Source organism: Geotrypetes seraphini, chromosome 3 (genome assembly GCF_902459505.1).
Source record: "Geotrypetes seraphini chromosome 3, aGeoSer1.1, whole genome shotgun sequence".
NCBI classification, from domain to species: domain Eukaryota; kingdom Metazoa; phylum Chordata; class Amphibia; order Gymnophiona; family Dermophiidae; genus Geotrypetes; species Geotrypetes seraphini.
In genome coordinates, this window is record NC_047086.1 from 275,680,776 (window position 1) to 275,704,774 (window position 23,999).

The 23,999-nt window shown below is 44.7% G+C and overlaps 1 protein-coding gene across 4 annotated transcripts in view; it reads left to right on the forward strand.

The window, feature by feature from the left end:
• Positions 1-23,999, forward strand: part of BIRC6 (baculoviral IAP repeat containing 6) — a 1,530,571-nt gene that overhangs the window by 412,319 nt on the left and 1,094,253 nt on the right. For all 4 annotated transcript variants that reach the window (XM_033935681.1, XM_033935678.1, XM_033935679.1 and 1 more), the window contains one exon: positions 21,046-21,271. In XM_033935681.1, coding sequence (XP_033791572.1) covers positions 21,046-21,271 — 226 coding nt within the window. The remainder of the gene's footprint in view (positions 1-21,045; positions 21,272-23,999) is intronic.

Below are 23,999 nucleotides of genomic sequence, written 5' to 3' on the forward strand. Positions count from 1 at the left end.
TTGTCAAAGAATTTTCTAATTTTTCATAAGTTGCGCATGGTTAGAAAAGCTTTCTGGGTGGTCGTGTTGATTTGGACCTTCATTGTGCAGCATCTATCTATCGTTACTCCTAGGAGTTTGAGGGCAGTTTGAAGAATATAAGAATTGCCACTGCTGAGTCAGACCAGTGGTCCATCATGCCCAGCAGTCCGCTCACGCGGCGGCCCTCTGGTCTAAGATCAGCACCCTAACTGAGACTAGCCCTACCAGCGCACGTTCTTGTTCAGCAGAAACTTGTCTAACTTTGTCTTGAATCCTTAGAGGGTGTTTTCCCCCTATAACAGCCTCTGGAAGAGCGTTCCAGCTCTCTACCACTCTCTGGGTGAAGAAGAACTTCCTTACGTTTGTACGGAATCTATCCCCTTTCAACTTTAGAGAGTGCCCTCTTGTTCTCCCTACCTTGGAGAGGGCGAACAACCTGTCCTTATCTACTAAATCTATCCCCTTCAGTTCCTTGAATGTTTCAATCATGTCCCCTCTCAATCTCCTCTGTTCGAGAGAGAAGAGGCCCAGCTTCTCTAATCTTTCGCTGTATGGCAGCTCCTTCAGCCCCTTAACCATCTTAGTCGCTCTTCTCTGGACCCTTTCCAGTAGTACCGTGCCCTTCTTCATGTACGGCTACCAGTGCTGGACGCAGTACTTCAGGTGAGGGCGTACCATGGCCCGGTACAGTGGCATGATAACCTTCTCTGATCTGTTCATGATCCCCTTCTTTATCATTCCTACCATTCTGTTTGCCCTTTTTGCTGCCGCCGCACATTGTGTGGACGGCTTCATCGACTTGTTGATCAGAACTCCCAAGTCCCTTTCCTGGGAGGTCTCTCCAAGTACCGCCCCGGACATCCTGTATTCGTGCATGAGATTTTTGTTATCGACATGCATCACTTTACACTTATCCACGTTGAACCTCATCTGCCATGTCGATGCCCATTCCTCGAGCTTGATTATGTCACGTTGCAGATCTTCGCAATCCCCCTGCATCTTTACTATTCTGAATAACTTTGTATCATCCGCAAATTTAATCACCTCGCTCATCGTACCTATGTCCAGATCATTTATAAAGATGTTAAAGAGCATGGGTCCAAGCACCGAGCCCTGCGGCACCCCACTGGTGACGCTCTTCCAGTCCAAGTATTGTCCATTTAACCCCACACTCTGTTTCCTATGCTCCAGCCAATTTTTAATCCATGTGAGTATTTCACCCTCAATTCCATGGCTTGCAATTTTCCGAAGTAGTCGTTCATGTGGAACCTTGTTGAACGCCTTCTGAAAATCCAGATATACAATGTCTACTGGATTGCCCTTGTCTGTCTGTTTACTCCCTCAAAGAAGTGCAGCAAGTTTGTCAAACATGATTTGCCTTTGCTAAAACCGTGCTGACTGGTCCTCATCAGCCCGTGTCCGGCAAGATGATGATGCTGTCCTTTATCAGTGACTCTACCTTCTTTCCCGGTACCGAGGTCAGACTCACCGGTCTGTAATTCCCCTGGTCTCCCCTTGAACCTTTCTTGAAGATCGGTGTAACATTCGCCACCTTCCAGTCTTCCGGAATCTTTCCCGATTTGATCGACAGATTGGCTATTAGTTGAAGCAGTTCAGCTATGGTCCCTTTCAGTTCCTTGTTGACCCTCGGATGGATGCCATCAGGTCCCGGGGATTTATCGCTCTTAAGCCTATCAATCGGCCTACATACCTCCTCTAGACTGACCGTCAATCCTGTCAGCTTTCCGTCTTCGTTTCCAGCATATAGCCTGATGGGTTCCGGTATGCTGTGTGCATATTCTTCGGTAAATACAGATGCAAAAAATGTGTTCAGTTTGTCAGCGATTGCTTTGTCCTCCTTTAGTACTCCCTTTATTCCATGGTCATCCAACGGTCCCACCACTTCCTTTGCGGGTCGTTTCCCCTAATATATCGAAAGAACGGCTTGAAGTTCTTCGCCTCCTTGGCTATTTTTTCCTCGTAGTCTCTTTTGGCCCCTTTTACCTTCTTATGGTACGACTTGGTGTTAATTTCTAGTTCTGTGATGGAAGGGTTTTTGTCCTTTTCGAGCAATAGAAATTTTGTTTTGTCTGTGTTCAGCTTCAATTTGTGGTCTGCCATCCATTTTTCCACTGCTTGTAGAGTTTTTTTCCAGTTTTTCTGTTGATGTGGGGTCGGGAGAATCGAAGGGTAGGAGTATGGTGATATCATCTGCGTAGCTAAATGAAGTTACATTTAGGTTGTCTAGGGTAGAACCAAGGGAGGATAAAAAGAGGTTGAAGAGGGTAGGTGAGAGAGGTGAGCCTTGAGGAACTCGACAGGGGTTGGATTAGGGTTCTGATTTAAGATTGTTTGTCTTTACTCTATATGTTCTAGATTTAAGGAATCCTTGGAACCAGTTGTATACCCTGCCTGAGATCCCTATGGCTTCAAGTATCTGTAGAAGAATGCTGCTGAGAGATCAAGTTGAATTATCAGCATCCTTCTGCCTTTGCTGAGGTGCTGTCGGGCTGTGTCTAGTAGGGTTACTAGTAGGGTCTCTGTGCTGTGATTGGATCTGAATCCCGATTGAGAGGGGTGAAGTAGATTGTGGTCTTCCAGGTAGTTAGTGAGGTATTGAGCAACTAGGACTTCTATTAATTTGACATATATTGGTATTGAAGCGATGGGTCTATAGTTGTCAGGGTTATCTATTAAGCCTTTGTGATCTTTCACGATTGGGGTGATTATGATTTCTCCTAAGTGCTGTGGGAATTGGCCTTCTGTGAGAGTAATTTGGATCCAATGCATGAGGTTAGCTCTAAATTTGGGAGTGGCGTTTGTTATTAGATAAGTGGGGCCGTTGTTCAGGTCAGATGAAGCTTGACTGTATTTTTTGTAGAGTCGATTCATGTCAGTCCAGTGTACTACTGGAAAGTCAGACCAGATCCTGCCTACTGCAATGGCTTGTTGTCATCTCGTCGAGGTGGGTGCGTGAGTTGTTGAAGGTTGTCCTGATCATTGTAATCTTGTTTTTGAAGTAGTCTGCAAGTTGGGTGGCTGTTGGTGGATTCTTTCCTTGTACTGCTAGGTAAGGTTTGGTACAAGGAGAGAATCCACTAAAATTCACCAAAATTCAACCTCCTCGAAAATAACAAAACCCCATCTATTACCAACATAGAAATCAACTCGATCAATTACCCCATTCAAAACACCCTAAAACTACTAGGTGTGACAATAGACAATATTCAATAGACATGCAATCACAAATAAATATAACAATTCAGAAATCTTTCGCCGTTATGGGGAACCTAAGACATACGCAAATTCTTCGAAAGAGCACAATTCCAGCTCATAGTTCAATCCCTTATCCTAGGTATACTGGATTATTGCAACATCCTCTATCTCCTCTGCCCTGCAACAATGATCAAACAAATGCAAACAGTCCAAAATACAGCACTAAGTCTCGTCTACTCCCTAAAGAAACACGACCACATTACTGAAGCATTTATGAGCTCACACTGGCTCCCAGTCCAGGAAAGAATACTATTCAAATTTTACTGCACACTATTTAAAACCATAAACGGTAACAGCCCAACCTACCTGAACAACCGACTCATCCATAATACCTCAACCAGACATAGAAAATCTCACACCCCATTCACGCACCTGCCAATCAAAGAAGTTAAATGAAAAAAACTTTACGACGGCCTCCTAGTCACCCAAGCAGCGAAACTGGATAACTAAATCTCCAATCTGGTGATAACGTCCACGGACTACAGGTTATTCAGAAAAGAAATAAAGACCATACTCTTCAAGAAATCCCTGATTAAGTCTTAACATCACAATTACCTCATTCCTCCTATCTTCTTCTTAACTCCCCGAGAATACCCGCCCTATTCTCTACCTTCACTAGTCATGACCACTGATCTCTTCTTGTAACAGACCACTATTCTCTTCTTGTAACAGACCACCCTTAAATCTTTTGTAATCCGCCTTGAATCGCAAGGTAATGGCGGAATAGAAATCTCTAATGTAATGTAAAAACAAAACACCATCTTAACAGAAATGCAAGAACATAAGAATAGCCTTACTGGGTCAGACCAATGGTCCATCAAGCACAGTAGCCTGTTTTCACAGTGGCCAATACAGGTCACTAGTACCTCTCAAAAATCCAAAGAGCATCAACATTCCACACAATGCACTAAGCATGCTCCTACAATAAGGAAGTGAAAATCTTGAAAAATATATTTACTGTCATTTGATTAAACTCTGAAAAATCCCTATCACTGTTACCTTCATCTCTGAATTGCTCTTCTCAGCTCCTTCATAAGAACTGAGTGCCCGAGTTTCAAGTTATTTTTATAAGGGATACAGTATATCATGTTGTATGAGTGAAAGGTACATGTACAAAGGGTGCACCCCTTGATCCCAGAGCTCTCCTGCTACCCTTCCCCAACCACAATGTTTGCTTTTATTAGGATCTTCTCACTTTCTTCCCATCAGGTATCTTTTCACTCCTTTCAGATCTGTCACCCCTCCTTGCTTTATCAGGCATACCCTTCAAATCTTTTGTTCACACATGTAAGGTTTAGCCTCCTAAATGTAAGGTTTGAATGGGTAATGTTGAGGCGGCCTTACAATCCACCAGGTCCTGGGTTCAGTACCCTCATAGAAGATTCAGTAGGAAGTAAAATCAAATGATAAGCACAGCCAGAAGAGCTTGCATAAAGAATATATATATTGTGCAGAAATAAGCTTAATATTACAGCAAAGCAAGATTCATAGAGATATATCAAGCATTACAATTAATGAGAGAAAAGACAGTTTACCTGCCTTACAGAGTTCAGAGGAAAAAACACAGAGAGGGGAGGGGTGATGTTACAGAGGGCTAGAGTGTGATGTTCCAGGGAGAGAGAGGGGTGATATAGAGAGGGGGCTTTTATAGGTTGGAGTCTTATTCTAAAAATAGAATTTATTGAAGTTAAGTACCCCTATCTTTTGTAAAGTGTTTGAAACAATGGTGAATAAGGTGAGTGAGGTGTGAGAGACTGGAGAAGAATAGAGGGAGAACCTGTCCCTTACAGACTGGAGTCAAATGTAGTTTCCAGTATGCCTCTGACAATGGTTTCTGATTAACCTTAGCTACTGTGTTAGACCATGCACCTGGACTTATTGTATATCTTAAGCACCAGACATTAACACATCTTAGCTCTCTGTAGCACCTCTTTGCTATACCAAGGTCCTTTGTTACCTTTAATTTAGGCTGTTTGCAATGACATGCCCTAAGATCAGACATGATCTTATGATCTCCCATAGGCCTTTGCTGACATTTGTTAGGCCAACCGAAAATACTAAGGCTGACAACACACTCTTCTCAAACACTTGTCTTCTCCCTTTCCTATGTCACTTTTTTCCAACCCCTTTACCCAACCTTCCCATTAAGTATCTTCAGACCCCCCCCCCCCCCCGTAAGGCAGAAGTGCTTAATGTTGGTCATTGAGGGACGCAATCCAGTTGTGTGTTGTTAATTTCCCCAATGAATGTGCATGAGACCTGTTTGCATACAATGAGAGCAATGCAAGCAAATAGATCTCATGCATTTTCATTGGGGAAATTCTGAGATCTCAACTGAGTTGCAGTCCTCGAGGACCTGGTTGCTGTGCCTGTGCTGTGCATGGCTGCTATTCCTTTTTGCTCCTCAGATCATCTCTGCTCACCTCAACAGACACAAAAGCATGTGGCAAGCTGGTTGGCAGTATTCCTGAGCCAATCATGTGTACCTTACTGATGTGCCTGCTGGCTAGCAGTTTCAGTTCTGTGTGTTAGCTGGCTTCCTGCAACACCTTTGGTTCTGGTGCCTGCACAAATTATGTATTTTATGCAAGTAAGCATATGGTCATTGTACGCAAAATTATTAAGCGCTTGTAAAAATGTGTTGTTCCAGTGCAATAGGAACGATTTATTGAACTTTAGGGTACTTTGTTCATTCTCATGATCATACTGCAGAAAGATGTCAAGCACAGCTTTCAAAACCTCCTTCTCCCAGGAGTCTGATGTCCCTTTCAGTTTCTCTTTCTGCAGGTGAGCTTTAAAGGTGTCTTCTGATCTGCTCGGATTATTTCTTTTTTATTTTATGATAGGTTAGCAGTTTTTTGCTCTAGTTGCGGTCTTTTTGTGAAATCAGAGATCCCTTTTGATAAGGTTCTACTCTGCCTGCATAGCGAGGAGCAGGTTTTAAATCTGCAGCTGGCAGGTGTATCCTTGAGGGACCTGTTTCAGCATCCTGCTGAAGATTAGTGGATCTCAGGGTCCGTTCCCTTGGTGTTTGCTTGCCCCTTTGACTTGGTCAGGGGCTGGCGTGTGGGCTATTTAGGTGCTAATAGCGTTCCTTGGGAGCACTCACAGTGCTGGCTGCATTTCGTCTCACCCATTTGTATGAGCTCCATAACCAAAGAAGAGGAGTCTCCTCCCTTCTAAAGGGGAAGGAGAGTTGCCTACTAAGATCTTTACCCCAGAGTACATTAATCTGCTCTTGCAGGCATATGTGCATGTCCAAAATACACAATTTAGGTCCGCTGAACAGTTACCTCGGCGCACACCTCTAAAAATTCTCAGAGCACTTCTTTTGTGGGAGCAGTGCTCCTCCCTGACTCTGATTGTCAGTTAGACAGGGATTCACAGGATGACAATTCAGTCTTGATCCCCTTACTGTTTCAAAGCTTAGCCTTCCTGATGGGAGATTTGGCCTCCAATGTTGAGGATCAGGATGGAGTCCCAGCCGCACTCCCGGGAGATGATCCTTCCATACTGCAGCTGTTCCAATCTTCGGCCCTGCCCGATATTATTACTTAAGATTGATCCACCTCAGCCCCAGTCCTCTGTGTTCTCGACCCACATCCTTTCCATGGCACCCAGACATAAAACTCATTGTTACAGAGCCCTGGGGTGTCCCAGAATGCTCTCTCAAAAGGGTGAAAGCCATGACTAGACTGTATTCTCTGGATCAAGCATTATCCCAGGTCAAGCAGGCAGCATAATCTCACATGTGGGTGACATCATCCAAGGAGCCCTGATACAGACAGCTTTAAAAGTGCATTGCCACTTTAAGAACTTAAGAAAGGTAGAGGAGCAGTTGCAAAGGTTATAAATATACATCATAAATATGCTCAATTCCCAAAGCTTACCCCCCAAAAACAACACACACCCCATTAACTCTGGGCTAATTAACACTAGATCCATAAGAATCAAACATCATCTAACCATTGATATTATGTTGCAACATAATCTCTCTTTTCTTTGTCTCACAGAAACGTGGCTTTCTGATGGAGATGAGGCTTATCTCACTCAATCATGTCCCTCAGGCTACCTCTCCCTCGCTATCAATTGTGTCGATAGAAAAGGTGGAGGCCTTGCCTTAATTTACAAATCCTCTCTAAAAATCCAATTAATACATTCAACAATTAACCAATCCTTTGAAATTCTTCAATTCAGTCTTAAAGCAGACCCTACCCTAAATTTCCTCTGAATGTATCTACCACCACCAATCTCAAGAAATACCATTACTATATTGGAATCCATTATTTTCGAACATTGCACTTCTAATCTAAATCCCATAATCCTTGGGGAAATCAATATCCACTTCGACAACTCTACCCATCCCTTTTCAACCAATATCTATACATTAACTGACAACCTAAATCTCATACCTCTTGTTCAACTATCAACCCATTCAGTAGGTCATACCTTAGATATGATCTTTATCAATAACCATAGCGATAAGGTACTTTCCTTCAAGTCAAACATCTTCCTTCCATGGACAGACCATTCATTAATAATTTCCACCTTTACACAAAAAATACCTCAAAAAAATCAAAGAACAAAAATCCTTACATAGCGAAATTAAAATAAAATAGAAGAAGCAGCTATCCAATAAACATTTAAACTAGAACTTGAAAAATTTAACTCTCTCAATCTAAATGAACAAAGTGCATTATAGAATAATTCACTGCTACTCTGTTAGATACCTTAGCCCCTATGCAACAACATACAGTCCCAGACAATGCCAAAAGAACTCCTTGGTATACTACTGAATTGCAATTACCCAAAAAACAACTAAGAGCAACCGAAAGACGGTGGAGACACGAAAAGTCTGCCACAACGCTAAATATCTACAAGGAAAGAGCAAACCAATATAAAAAAGCAATAACTCAAGCAAATAAAAACAACAAAATTACACTAAATGCATTAATAAAACCAAACACTCAGGATCCTTATTCTCAATCCTTAAAACACTCTCAACTAACAACAAACAAGAATCCTCAATCTCTGAAATGCCCCTAGCACGAGATCTAATTCTTTACTTTACCAACAAAATCACCAATTTATGCATCTAACTTTCGAACGGCCCAAAGAAAATAATATCTGATCAACACACACAAAAACAACAATTGTCCCTGCAAATAAATTACTACGATCACAGTCCCTACACTGCGTGAAATAAAACAAAACATACAGAACATGAACATCAAAGGCAGCATTTTAGAAACTATTCCTCCTTTTCTTTTAAAACGCTATTTTAACATTTACGGACAATGCATCTACAGCATTGCAAAAGCTTAGAAACTGGTTCAATACCTGATTACTGGACATCAGCAATAATCTATCCTAAAATTAAAGATCGTAAAGCCCCCATATCTGACTGCTCCAATTACCGTCCAATATCTAACTTCCCATTCATGGCAAAACTCACAGAAAAACTAGTATTTAATCAGCTCAATGACTTCATTGAAAAAACAAATGTCCTTCACCCAAATCAAACAGGCTTCTGGAAGCAATATTCTACTGAACATGCATTAATAGGGCTTACTATTTCTATTCTTAACCTCCTGGACCAGAGAAAAACCACACTACTAGTCTCTCTCGACCTTTCAGCCGCATTTGACACAGTCGACCACCAACTTCTAATCAGTAGACTACTCTCAATTGGAATAACTGACACAGCTTTAGACTTGTTCATATCCTTTTTCTCTGGCCGTTCATCCGAAGTGCACACTAACCTAACAACTTCAGAATCGATCACACTAGAATATGGTATACCACAAGGCTCCATTCTATCTCCTCTGCTTTTTAATATCTTCACTTCTCCTTTTCTTACAATTGCCCAATCAATTGGTTTTATTGTATTCAGTTATTCTGATGATATTCAGCTAACAGACCCAAACAACCCTCAGGATATTCTAAATATTAATAACAAATTAGAAGTGATCACTAAATGGCTAACTACAAACATGCTTTTTCTCAACCCAGACAAATCAAATGGAATGCTTTTCTCCCCCACTAGAAATAAAACCCTTGATTCCCCCATTTATCTCAAGTCTACTCCTCTTCAATTCACCAACATTACTAAGATCCTTGGAGTAATCATCGTCGATGAACTATCCTTCCTTCAACAGATAAGCGCAGCGGTCAGGAAAAGTTTTTATAAACTAAGAATGATCAATTATGAGCCTACTAGAACCCTCTTTCTCAATATCTTATTACACTCTTTGCTAATATCCCAAATTGACTACTGTAATTCCCACTATCAGGGTATTTCTCAAAAAGAGATAAGACTTCAAATCATTCAAAACACAGCAGTTAAACTAATATATAACGCAAAAAAATTTGATTATGTCACCCCCCTGCTTATCAAATCACACTAGCTTCCAATCAATCATCGAATCACATATAAAATCTCACTACTTATCTTCAAAACAAACTTAACACATACCCCAGGATTCATAGATTGACTTCTTATCCCACACTGCCCAACTAGAACACTAAGATGCAGCAACCAGCGGCATTTATTCTATGACACCAGCAGAAAGAAAATCTTTTTGGTTACTGCACCAACAATATGGAATTCCCTGCCCTCTCACCTTCGAGAAGAAATCTCTTTGGACATATTCAAAAATAACTTAAAGACCTTCCTCTTTTTAAGATGCATTTGACAAGTAGACCCTAAATCGCATGTAGAAGGAAGAGCATATCCCCTTCCTAATATGTTGACCTCTTACGTTCTTTCTTTCCTATTATAAATTGTATTCCCCCCACCCCCAATCCAATTTGTATTTTGTAAGTCAGTAAAATTTTGTTATCTAATATCTTCCCCTGCATTTTAATAGTCTTAATATTGTACACTGCTTAGACAATTTATTTAAAGTGGTATATCAAATTTTAAATAAAACTTGAAAACTTAAAACTTGATGTTATTCAAAAATACCATCCTGGAAACCCAGACTAGATATATTTCATGAATTAAGAAAAAGAGGAAGAAAGACTTGTTACCTGTTGATACCTGTTGATACCTGTTGCGACCCCCCCCCCCCTTATTGCCATGTACATATAAGCGGTATTTATAATAAGCAAGAGAGCGCGAAGCCCTACAGTGTAAAATCTCATTGAGCTTAGTTTGCAATGGTAATAAACTCTGTTTGTTAATCAAAGTAGGCTGAGCAGCAAAAGCACGGCGAGCTTTCATCAATTGGTTGGACAAATGAAGCAGCTCCCAGTCGCGGGCCTTCCGAACCCTACTACATAGCTAATAATAATTCCACGAAGAACTGCCTTTGCCGTTTCCCAATATAAAACGGGATCCTCCACATGCTGGTGATTATGGAATTGGTAATCTTTCCACTCCCCCTGAAGATAAGAGAAAAAGTGAGAATCCTCCTGGAGCCACAGGGGGTAGGCCCAAGACCCCGGGGAGTGAGGCTCCACATCTAAGATCCAATCAATCCACACCCAGGCATGATCCGAAATCGCATAAGGCCCAATCTCAGCACGCTGTACCTTGGAGGAAAGAGAACGAGAGATCAACACATAGTCGATACGAGATTGAGTGGAGGAAGCACGAGACAGATGGGTGTAATCCCGCTCCCCAGGGTGAAGTAGACGCCAAACATCCAAAAGATCCAAATGCTGACACAACTGGGGAGGACCCTTGGCCTCAGTCACCACACCACCTGAAGCAGAATGAGATTTATCCACAGAGGAGTCCCAAGCAACATTGAAATCCCCACCTAAAATCATCGGAAGATGAGCACGCTGCAAGAGCAAAGCCTTCAAACCAGCATAGAATAATTTATCATAGGTATTGGGAGCATAAGCGCAACCAATCAACACCGTTACTCCCGTGATCACCGCCGTACAAAAGGCATAGCGGCCATTCACGTCAACAGCCACCGGTGTTATCTGAGAGGCCACCGATTTACAAAATAGAATAGCCACTCCCCGCTTTTTCCAGACCGCAGCCGCGGTTATACAGTGTTCAACCCAACCTCTCTGTAGTTTAGTATGCTCAAGGTCAGTAAGGTGTGTCTCCTGCAACAATGCAATATCCACTTGAAGTCTCTGCAAGTTTTGCAACATTTTTGTTCGTTAACAGGGGAGTTAATACCCCTGACATTCCAAGTAACTATGCGCACCTTTCAACCAACAAAAAATTGGAACAAAAAAATTATTGAAACAGAATAAAAAAACAAGGATGGTAGCTAGGATGCCGTCCCAGCCTACAGCATCCAGCAACGAGACAAATGTGCAAAGAAATGATGGGCCCTTCAGGAGCAGCCACTGCCGCAACTAAAACAAGCAAACCCACCCAAAGAATGAAAGAGCGAAAGAGAAGCGCTAAAGCAAACAAAACAAAAAAAGAAAGAACCCCAAAGACCCCAGCCCCCCCTCCCCACCAATCCCCAAGACCCACCAGAAGCCCCACCCCCAAAAATCCAGGTCCCCACCAAAGGAACCAGGCCCAAATTGATGCCTCCCAACCCAACCTTAATCACAGTAAAGGAAAAGCATACCCACTCCCGAAACAGGAGGATCCCACCCAAGTATAGACAAGCAGCCAATTGACAAAGATCTCCTGACCCCCACTACAAAAGCATCCCACCCAACCAACAAGCCAAACACCATAGCACACACACCTAACAACCACTACCCCACCCTTACGCACACACCAAAGAACAATGTCCCATCAAAGAGAAACCCTAAAGCTCCAAAAGCCTACCAGGCCCAAACCCAGCATCTGCCCCCCAGCCAGAGATCCCAAAAGAGAGAAAACAGACACACAGCAACCCCCCCAGACCTGCCAAGCAAACTGAGACCCACAACCCAACAAACGCAACATTCCAACAATAAGATACAACAAAGAAACTGAAATCCTCAAGGCTTAGCACATGGGAACAATCAGTACAACAAAGCCACCAGAGCCCCCAAAGGACAGATGGAAGGCAAAGAAGCCAGGAGGCAGCAGGTTCCAGGCCAGAATCAGCAACCCAGGAGACGGCTCCAGCAAGGCAGCCAGAGCATGAGTCAGGTGGGAGTCCCAATCCCAGGCCCAGAGGAATCCAACAGGGCAGCAAGTTAGCTAAAAGCCACAAATAGCAAAAAGCTAAAACCGAGGCAGGCAGTCCAGTAGGCAGCGAAGGCAAACAAATGGTGAAAAGAGGGCAATCATGGCGCCGTCGAAGAGGGGGAGCCACCCGGATCCTCCAAGCGGTTAAGGAAATCCTGGGCCTCCGCCACAGTCACATAAAACAAGTGGAGCCATTATGGGTGACCCTGAGCCTCACTGGGTATAACACAGCAAAGCGGTTTTCCGGTCAAATAAGCGAGAACAAATTGGACTAAATCTGCGCCTCTGCTGGGCCACCCCCGAGGAATAATCCTGGAAGCAGAGCACCCGACGGGACTGATAAGTTAAATGGTGGCCACCTTGTAGCGCTCGCAGCACCGCCTTCTTGTGGGCAAAGTTCAGGAGGCGCAAGATAATTGTCCAGGGCCTCTCAGTCTCTTCTTGACGCACACCAATCCGATGGGCGCGCTCCACTTGCAGGGGGCCCAACTCCGCGGGGATCTCCAGGGACTCGGGCAGCCAGCGCTCAAAGAAAACATGGTGCTCCGAGTCGGGCAGGGTCTCCGGAAGGCCCACAAAGTGAAGGTTGTGCCGGTGGGGGCGATTCTCCAGTCTCTGTTCCAGTGCCTCCAACCGACGCCCCGAAGTGGTTTGACTCTCCACCACTCCACCATCACGATCCTCCAAGTCGCTCTCCTGCTGTTGGTATTGGGTGAGATCGCGGCCCATCACCTCCAATTTACTCTGCAAAGTGTCCAGTTTAGTATCGAGGGTAAGGAAACGAGCTTCGAGGATAGAGGCAACTGCTGCGGTCACCTCCTGGGTAACAGCTGCCACCCACAGCGGCATCTAAGACAGACCAGTAGGGCTAGCTTCCTGCGCCATCTTGGGCTCCTGCACGCGGCCCCGATCTTTGTCCTTCCACAGGGTTTTGGAGGCATCCAACTAACTCCGGAAGCGCCGGCGAGATGCACAATGGGTTCACTAAAAGTGCGGTGAGTAGCGGGGCCCCTGGGAGAAAGTAGATATAAAAGAAAAGCCGGGATTAAGTAGGCTGGTGGCCGGAGAGGAAGCTAACCGCGTCCTCTTCGGAGCATAGTGTCACGTGACCTCTCCCATTTTTAATTTAAAGTTATTTTTGGCCTCTACAAGCTTCATTTTCGCAAGAAAACTAGTGAGGTGGACTCCCCAGGGCAGGATTCTTTGGACTCATGTCCTATTTTGGTGGATGGCTGTCCAGCAATCGGCTATGTTCCACGTGTGCTGTGTCATGGGAGGGGAGAAATTTTATCGATCCAAGTTCTCTCAACCCCTGAAGGGGGGTCCTGCTGCTCTTTCTGGCTGACGGCACCCTAAAAAGTCAAAAGGGGATCCTGAGGAAGTGCCTTTGCAGCCCTGGTGAAACGCAGCCACAATTCTTCATCCAATAGCTCACTAGTTCCCAAAAGTTCTAAGAAGGATCCGCAGGAACTGACTTCCATTCTGAAGTTAACAACATGATTTATCAAACTTACTTGACAATGAAAAAGGTATCTTCTGTGTCTCCTCAGGTGTCCACTCCATTTATGAGGGGGTCCCCCTTCCCGGGACACAAGTGCCAAGTTCAGTCTGCCTGAGATGTCCCAGGCTATGGCGTTGGAGGATCCCACGGATGACCTGGATGTACTGATCATGCCTTTACTCGCAGGCTGGCACTTTTGCTGTGGAGTATGTTACAATGCTCATGATCTCCAGGATCAGGATTCGGGTGTGTGTGTGTGGGGGTATCCCAGATTTGGTGAGGATCCCACGGTGTGAAGATTTTTCAAACTCGTGAACCTGGTTGATTTGATCTCAGGGTCTCTCCAGGAGTTGAAGTTGGCAAGCGTCGGCCTTTTCTATTTCGGTGCATAGGACGTTGTGGATGCATCAGTGGTCTGGTGACTTATCCTCTAAGGTGACTCGTCCTGCCTTTCAGAGGGCATTTGCTGCTTGACAAAAGTTTGGATGATCTTATGGCTAGTGTGCAGGACTGTAAACCTAAGTCCTTGCCAGATAATAGGCTCCAACCCTCCAGGGGATCAGGGTGCCCTAGCTTTTTCATTCCTTCAGAAGTTTCCATCAGTACTATGGGGGCTCCTCAGGGCAGTGTTCTTTTTAATCAGTCAAACTGGTTTGATGACTCCCAGTACCAGCCATCAATGGGGAGCCATCCAGCTGATCCTCTAAGAAACAGTTCTGATCCACAGATTGGAGGGCAGCTCTTGGCTTTTTTGGCAGAGTGGAAGGTTATCACCTCAGACAGTTGAGTTCTAGAGGTTCTTTAAGATGACTACAAGCTTGAGTTTTATCGTCCCCTGGCAGAGGTTTTTCTAGATTTGCCTGCAGGGAAGCCAGAAAAGGCAGCCCAGGTGAAATCCATGGTCCGAAGATTGCTGGACATTGACGCCATAGAGCACATTTCAGAGCACAAATCATGTTCCAGCAGATTCTTGATATACTTCATTGTGCTAAAGAGAGTCTCTGGAGGCTGATCCTGGACTTGAAAGTGGTCAATGCAGCCCTGAGAGTTCCATGTTTTCAGATGGAAACAGTGAGTTTGGTGATCACCTCTGTGGCTCTGGGAGAATTGTTAGTTTCTATGGACCTGATGGAGGCCTATCTCCATATTTCCATCTTTCCAGAACACAAGAGATACTTGAGATCCCACGTCCTGCAGAAGTATTACCAGTTTGCGGCACTGCCTCTTGGGCTGGTGACAGCGCCCAGTACCATCACTAAGATGATGGTGCTGGTGGTGGTGGCTCATCTGCAAATCCAAGGAGTTGTCCACCTGTATCTAGATGACTGGTTGATCAGTGCCCATTGGAGTCTAAGGGGTGTCAGGCGGTTCACCAGGTTGTCTAACTGCTTCAGCGCCTGGTCTGGGTGATCAGCTTCTGAAAGAGTCACTTCGAGCCAACTCAGGACTTGGAATACTTGGGAGTTCAATTCCACACTGGTATGAACAATGGTGTTCCTGCCCACAGTGTGCCAGGTGAAGCTCCACCAGCTAATCAGGGCTTTTCTGGCTACTTTGGCCCCAACAGCCTGGTAATATCTTCAGGTCTTGGGGGCTATGTTTGCAACAATCGATGTGGTTCCTTTGGCCAGAGTTCACCCATGTCCCTTGCAGCATGTGCTTATCTTCCGCTGGAGTCTGCAGTGGGACCTATTTTATAGCCTACAAATTGCAGAAACTCGGAACAGTCTAGCCTGGTGGTTGAGTCCCCTCTCCTTGTTCAGGGGGGCTTCCCTTTCATCCTGATGACGGATGCCAGTCTATTTGGCTGATGTGCTGTTTGTCTGGACAGTCCAGTTCAGAGCTGGTTGTTCCCCTTTGAGAGGAAATGGTTGATCAATCGCCTGGAGCTTCAGGTGATTTGTCTAGCTCTCCTTCAATTTGAGCGTCATCTCCGGAATTGAGCCGTGTGAGTCTTCTCAGACATCACCATAGTGGTGGCTTACATCAGTCGCTAGGAGGGCACCAGGAGCATCTCTTTGAGCATAGAGGCCCAGTTTCTCTTCCAGTGCTTGTGGTGCTTTTAGCGGCACGTGTGGCTGTGGTAGACAATGTCCAGGCAGATTATCTCAGTCGTTGGACTCTGGATCCCAGGGTGTGGTCTCTGTTCGGGAGGGCGTTCAACTACATAGTGGATCACTGAGGTCATCCCACGTTCGACCTCATGGCGTCGTCAGTCAACGATAAGACAGATTGATTTTTCAGTTGCTGTCACGAAGCCAGCAGAGAATGCCTGGATGCGCTGGTACAGCCTTGACCACCACTGAAGGGTCGTGTTTAAATATTTCCTCTTTGGCCCATGATCGGTCGTCTACTGAGACGGATCTTGGCACACAAAGCTCAGGTGATTCTCATGGTATGCCAATCTGGTTTGTCTGCAGCGGGATCAAGGTCTCAGACTTCCTTGTCATCCTCGTCTTCTCACGCAGTGCCTGATTGTGCTTCAGGGTTCGGATGGTTTTGGTTTTACAGTCTGGCTATTGACTATGTGGCCTTAGTCTGCAGGGGTTATTCGGCTGTGATTGACACACTTCTCCATAGCAAAAAAAACAACCGTGGCAGCTTATGCAAAAGCTTGAAGATGTTATCAAGCATGGTGCAGCCAGAAAAACATTGATCCATCTGTACCTTCGGTACCTCTGATACTTCAGGACATTCCTTCAGGATGGACTGGCTGTAGCTTCTCTGTGAGTCCAGCTTACTGGTCACTCCTGCCTGGGTACCAAGCTTCTGAGAGGCTCCTTAGCCGATTATCTGGACATCATTTCAGTTTTTGAGGGGCACACTTAGGCTTCAGCACCCCGCGGTGATTACCCTGTTCGACTGGGAATCTCAACCTGGTTATCCGGTCTCTGGCTCATCCACCTTATGAGTCCATGGAGTAGACGTCCTTAATGGATCTCACTGTCAAGGCTGTCTTCCTGGTAGCCATTACTTAGAAACATAGAAAATGACGGCAGAAAAGGGCCACGGCCCATCAAGTCTGCCCACTCTAATGACCCACCCCCCTAACTTTTTCCCCTAAAAGATCCCACATGCCTATCCCATTTTTTCTTAAAATCTGGCACGCTGCTGGCCTCAATTACCTGCAGTGGAAGATCATTCCAGTGGTCACCCTTTCGGTGAAGAAATACTTCCTGGTGTCGCCATGAAATTTCCTGCCCCTGATTTTCTGCGGATACCCTCTTGTGGCCATGGGTCCTTTAAGAAAAAAGATATCATCTTCCACATCGATATGGCCCGTGATATATTTGAACGTCTCAATCATGTCTCCCCTTTCTCTACGTTCCTCGAGTGAGTATAGCTGCAGTTTACCCAGCCTTTCCTCATACAGGAGATCCTTGAGTCCTGAGACCATCCTGATGGCCATTCGCTGAACTAATTCAGCTCTCAGCACATCTTTTTGGTAATGTGGCCTCCAGAATTGTACACAATATTCCAGATGAGGTCTCACCATGGATCTGTACAACGGCATTATGACTTTGGGCTTCCGGCTGACGAAACTTCTACGGATACAACCCATCATTTGTCAAGCCTTGAATGAAGCTTTCTCCACTTGATTGGCAGTTTTCATGTCTTCACTAATGATCACTCTTAAGTCTCGTTTTGCTGCAGTCCTAGCTAAGGTCTCACCATTTAGGGTGTAAGTTCTGCATGGTTTTCTGCTGCCAAGGTGCATGACCTTACACTTTTTGGCATTGAAGCTTAGTTGCTAAGTCGAGGACCAATGTTCCAATAAGAGTAGGTCCCACGTCATACTGTCGGGCAATGTGCTTTTGCCTACTATGTTGCATAGTTTGGCGTCATCGGCAAATAATGTTATTTTACCTTCGAGCCCAAGACCGAGCCCTGCGGCACTCCTCTGATCACCTCCGACGTTTCGGAGAGGGTACCGTTAACCACCACCCTCTGAAGTCTACCGCTTAGCCAGTCTTTGACCTATACAGTTAATATTTCACCTAATCCCATCAAACTCATCTTGCTCAATAACCTGCAGTGTGGGATGCTATCAAAAGCTTTACTGAAGTCCAAGTACACGACGTCTAGGGACTCCCCCATATCCAGCTTTCTTGTTACCCAGTCAAAGAAGCTGATTAGATTGGATTGACAGGACCTTCCCTTTGTAAATCCATGTTGATGGGGATCACGTAGATTCTCGTTCAGGATCGTATCTAATTTATGTTTAATTAGTGTTTCCATAAGTTTACTCACTATTGATGTGAGACTCACAGGTCTGTAATTCGCAGCCTCCTTCCTGTATCCCTTTTTGTGGAGTGGAATGACGTTAGCTGTTTTCCAGTCCAACGGGACTCTTCCTGTACTTAGGGAAAGATTGAAGAGCGTGGATAACGGTTCCGCCAGGACATCACTCAACTCTCTAAGCACCCTGGGGTGTAGATTGTCTGGTCCCATGGCTTTATTCACTTTGAGTCTTGATAGATGCTACTGGGCGTAAACTCGAAATTCCAAAACGGGTCTTCCGAGCTTTCCGTTGTCTGCAACTATGGACCGGACCCCAGCACCTCACAGGTAAAGTCCGAGCAGAAGTATTCATTTAGTAGTTCGGCTTTATTGGAATCCGAGTCTACATAATTCCCGTCTGGTTTCCTAAGGCGTACTATCCCATCTATGTTGTTTTTTTCTGTCACTAATATACTTGAAGAAGAATTTATCCCCCTTCTTAATGTTCTTTGCTAGATTCTTTTCTATTCGGAGTTTGGCCTCTCTGACTGCTGTTTTCACAGCTTTAGACTTGGTCAGATAGTCTTCTTTTGTCTCCCTTTTTCCTGATTGTTTGCAGGAGATAAATGCTTTTTTCTTCTTTTTAACGAGGTCCGAGATCTTCGCAGTGAACCACTGAGGTTTATTGTTTCTCCGCCGTTTGCTTACTGTTTTTATATAGCGGTTAGTTGCTTCGTGTAGGGTAGATTTCAGGGTTGACCACATAGCCTCTACATTATCGGTTTCAGCTTGGTGTTGCAGCGCCCGATGGACAAAATCTCCCATGCGTTTGAAGTCAGTGCCCCGAAAGTTGAGGACCTTTGTTGCTGTGTTGTTCTGCCCACAGGATTTCTGAGCTTCAGGCCGTATCCTGCCTGGACCTCTTTCTTAGGATCATGGATTCTGGCATGTTATTACGCACTGTTCCCTCCTTTCTTCTGAAAGTGGTCTTCCACATTACCTTCCACATTAACCAAGAGGTTTCAACTTCCTACCTTTACTCCCTTCAGTTCGAGGGCATGGGATTGGGTTTTGGGCATGTGCAGGATCTTGATGCATGTCTCGACATCGGGGTCACAAACGCTTCAACACCCTGTACCATTGGCACCGTCCATGGCACTGCAACCTACAATTAGGATCAACAGCAAGAGCTGCTTCTTCAGAAGCTAGTAGCGATGTTTTGAGGCCAATCAAAGCCAACTGCTACCCCAACTCATTTAGTACTGGCCCAGCCCAAGCATAGCTCTGAGGCCTCACTGCACCGCATCTCAGTCTCCTTCCTCCTTGATGCAAATCTATGTCCCATCATCGAAGCACTTCTTCCTCATCGATGTTGGACTGGCACCGAAGGAGACGAAAGCATACATCCTGCTGCTGCCTCAGGTCCATAGCCACTACACTACATATTGTCATGGTCCTTCTGGAGGAACTGCTTTTACATCTCCCTCAATATTCTGCACCGGAGGCCTATGGACTTTTATTGGATACATTTTCTCCAGCTAGACGTGGGTCACCTCCATAGAACCTTTCCTTTGCCTTATTCATATGGCAAATGGGTCAAGCTCTTTCTGTGCATATGGATTCTGATCATCCTACATGCAAGATTTTCATAAACAATATATAACTCAAAAAACCCATATGATTAAAAGTGAATGATTGTGCTCATCTGAGTTAGCACTAAGCCTCTGTCAAAGGCATTTTATCACATTATAGCATTTCCTGCCTGCCTCCTAACGAGTTCTCAAGAAATATAGATATAAAATATATATAATCGTCTACTTATCTTGAAGCAATCATCAAGAAAGCAACAATACCATAGGACAAATGTTGCAGGCCAGAGGTTATAAACCCTCTTAGTGCAAAGTGAAAAAATGTGTTCAGCACACCACCAAGATCAATTCAAGTCCAATCTCTTAAAATACAGCAGCCTTAGTAGTTATTCCATTTCTCTTCCATTGTGGACATTTATGAAGCAGATTCTTAAGATTCTACAAGTTCACATCCCGTTTTTGTCTGGAGCCTAATTCCAGATGGGATAGTCAGTTCAGCAAACGGTTCTAAAGAAAATCAAACGCCCCCCCCCCAAAAAAAAAAAAAACAACAAGAAACAAACCAAGAAAAACAACCCAACCAAAAACCCAACAACAAAGCAAACCCCAACAACTTCTTATTCTCTATTTAGTCGCCAACTCCCTCCGTCCCATTCCTAGTAGCTAGGGAGTCCCATCTGTAAGAATATGCTGCCTGCTTGTCTTGGGATAAAACACAGTTACTTACTGTAACAAGGTGTTATCCAGGGACAGCAGGCAGATATTCTCACAACCCTCTCTCCTCCCTTAGTTGGCTTCTTAGCTTCTTTATTGAATTGATGGTCCTGTGAACCGAGGTCAGGTGGGAAGGCACTCTTGCATGCGCGGTATGGGCAACCTTGAAACTTCTAAGAAGTTAAAGAGACAGTACACTTTTGCACTGCCTGTACCGGGCTCCATGGATGACGTCTCCCATCTGTGAGAATATCTGCCTACTGTCTTTGGATAACACTTGTTATAGGTAAGTAACTGCTTTTTCTCTGCACCTAATATACTCTTCAAATTCACTCTTACTGATTGGTTCAGTTATAGTTTTAGTTTGGGGCATTCTTAATAATTTTTTTTAACTTTTTTTTTTTTTTTTTAGCATGTGCAGGCATTGGTTTCTGGAATTAACAGAAAATGCTGGATTTTACATTACTGCTGGCTAGCAGTATTTCTGTCTAACACTAACTAATCAAGTAATTTGCAAAATGAGGAAAATCCATCTGTGAAGGTTAGATACTGATTTTTAAAAGTTTTTAAATTTTAAATGCTATGCTTATCTGGTGGCTTTTTTCATCTAACCTCTTTAGGAGTTGATCTTTTGGTGGACCAGCCTTTCTCCCTTGAAACATTGACATCCCTGGTGGAACTCACACGTTTTGAAACCTTAATCCCCCGATTTTCAGCCACAGTTCCTCCATGCTGGGTTGAAGTGCAGCAGGAGCAGCAGCAGCGAAGGCACCCTCAGCACTTACATCAACAGCACCATGGGGATGCAGCTCAACATACTCGAACTTGGAAATTGCAGACCGATAAGTAAGTGGGTGCTGATGCTACTGTAACCTGGCAGCTGTGTTATGCAGTTCAGTTTGTATGTAATAATTGATGGCCTCAAAGTGCAGCCACCAGCTCCTGTTAATGGCTGCATTAACAGGGTATTTCTCCTTGATGCAGTCTCTTCTATCTCTTTGTGGTGCAGTCACATGCTGTCCTTCAGTTTTTTTTCAGTGCCCTAAGGTTCCTCTCATAGTAGTACCTACATACCTGTGAGGGGGTGGGTAGGAAGCGGGGTTGTCACTCCCACCCACTTTGGGCTCAAACCTACCCAAAATTAGGTGTCTGTTTATCCCAGTTCCCACCTTGAAACCTTCTAGCACTCATCCATCTTTTAAGCCTCTCCCTCTTCACTGAAAAGACCTACCCTCTTCCCCCATCTGTTGCCTCTCTTTAATTTGCACTACCTCTGCTGCTCCTGCTACTGTAACTAATCATTTCTTTAGCACTATATACAAAACATGTTAAAGATGATCCTTGCCTGACAGAACTTACAATCTGTTCAAAACAAATAGGACAGCAGTGTGGGAATACAGGCATTTTGACTCTATCTCAGTGACAGTTGTGTGGAGCCATAAAAGTTGCAAAGATGAGTAGAGCATTGGATGGTACTGAACATGCCAGTTATAGGAGGAATTTTGGCCACAAAAGTTTCATGGCTACACTTGAGAAATGTCAATGTAGGGCAGACGTTTGCAATACCAGTCCTCAAATGCCACAAGTTGCCACACTTTATATACTGTATTATATGCATTTGCCTGCACTGCCTGGTATCTTGAAAACCTGACTAGCTTGTGGCATTCAGACTAGTGTTGCCTGCCTCTGGTCTAAGGGGAATAGGTTGTATGTTAACAAATGTCTGAGTGGAGTTTGTCTTATTGGGTGTAGGCGATGTGGGAATAGGTGAAGGGATTCATGAGATACACTGGGTCCTATCTTTCTACTGTGTTCCTCTGTATACACTCTTTCCCATTCACTTTCCCAGCATTTAGTCCACATTTAGTCCACCTGCTTCCTTCTTCCATTTCTAGTTTGACTTTGGCTGTTGTACTTCTGTCTATTGAGAGGACAAAGCCTCCAGGCTAGTAACACAGCACCTATCTTCTGATGCTGTGGCTTCTTTGATAGTAGGACCTGGTCTTCTCATTATCTGCATTCCATTCTTCCTGTGGTTGGGCCTGGCTGAGTGAATTCTTCCTGTGGTTGGGCCTGGCTGAGTGAATTCTGCTGCTGGCTACATCATTGTGCTGAATGTGAGTGGTGAACAGCAATTAGCATATATGCACCCATGAGGACCTTGCAGCAAACTAACTTGATGCTTACAAACTCAGCTGCCAATTATGTACAGCTATCATGATTTATTTAGTATGCATCACATATGTACTCGTATGCACTGCTGTTCAGACATAAATGGTGGTTCCTACTCCTTTGAAGTTATGATGTAGTAAAACAGATGGCAGAAGCCTCATCAGACCTTCGTCGTTTGCAGCGGCTCTTGCTTCGACATCATCTGCTGTATCTTCCCCTGTTTCCTCAGGTCAGATAGCTCAGCAGTCGTGTTCGCCGGTGGTAATTAAAGTGTCTAAGACTCCCAAGTCGAAGCAGTACCTTGAAGGAACCTCCAGCCAAAGCAGGTGGTCTGGTTTCAGTCGCAGATCCATCCTTGCTGGCTTCTTTCCAGACCATGTTAGAGAAGCAGTTTATCCAGTTCCTTACTAACATGGGACCCAAACTGTTTCCTCTTATCCAGCCTGGGCATTCAGCAGACTCCCGCGAGGTCGAGCCGCTTCCATTGTCCCAGTCTGAACTTACACACTCTTTGCAGGGAGCAGAGTCTCTGCGAGTGTCTGGTCTGGTATCCAAGCACGTAAAGCAAGGAGCAGATTCTTTGCGAGTACCTCGACGAGAATCCTCACACTCTATACAAGGAGCAGAGTCTTTGAGAGTGCATCGAGGTTCTTCCACCAAGCCTCTGGAGCTTCGATCCACAGCCTCTAGTCCTATTCATACATCGGTATTGGCTGTCCACGTCTCTGAGGCGAAATCTCCTCGATCCTCGAGATCTGGTTCCAGACACAGTTCTCACCGACATTCGAGGCCTTCATCGAGGCATCTTTCAAGGCATAGTTCTTCTTCTCATGACAGACCATCTTCCTCGAAGCTTCAGTCTACTCCAACCTCGACCAGACCACCGACTCCTCGTTCGAGGTCTCCAATGCCAGACCTCGAGGATGTTCCGGTCTCGATTGCCTCATCCAAGTCACCAGGTTCCTTTGGTGCCTTTTTCCCTGCCGAAGCTTCTTCGACACAGGCTGATTCGACGTCCTCAAGTCCTTCTCAAGGCAGATCAGCTATCTTTCTCGTCTTTCCTGCGACAGATGGCTGTGTACTTGGCTCCAAATATTCTAAGGAGTATCTAGAAGTCATGCATCTTCCTCAACCTCCGGCAGAGTGTCTTAAGCTTCCACTTCATAAGCTTTTGAATCAGACTTTTGGTCATTGCATGGAAACACCTTTTTCCATACCGGCTGTTCCAGGGAAATTGGACTCTAGATATAAGACTGTGCATCGCAAAGGGTTTGACAATTCTCAGTTATCTCATCAATCCCTGCTGGTCGAGTCCTCCTTGAAAAGGTCCCATCTTTCCAAGGTTTACGCCACCGTCCCTCCTGGAAGAGAAGGGAAAACTATGGACAAATTCAGACGTCGC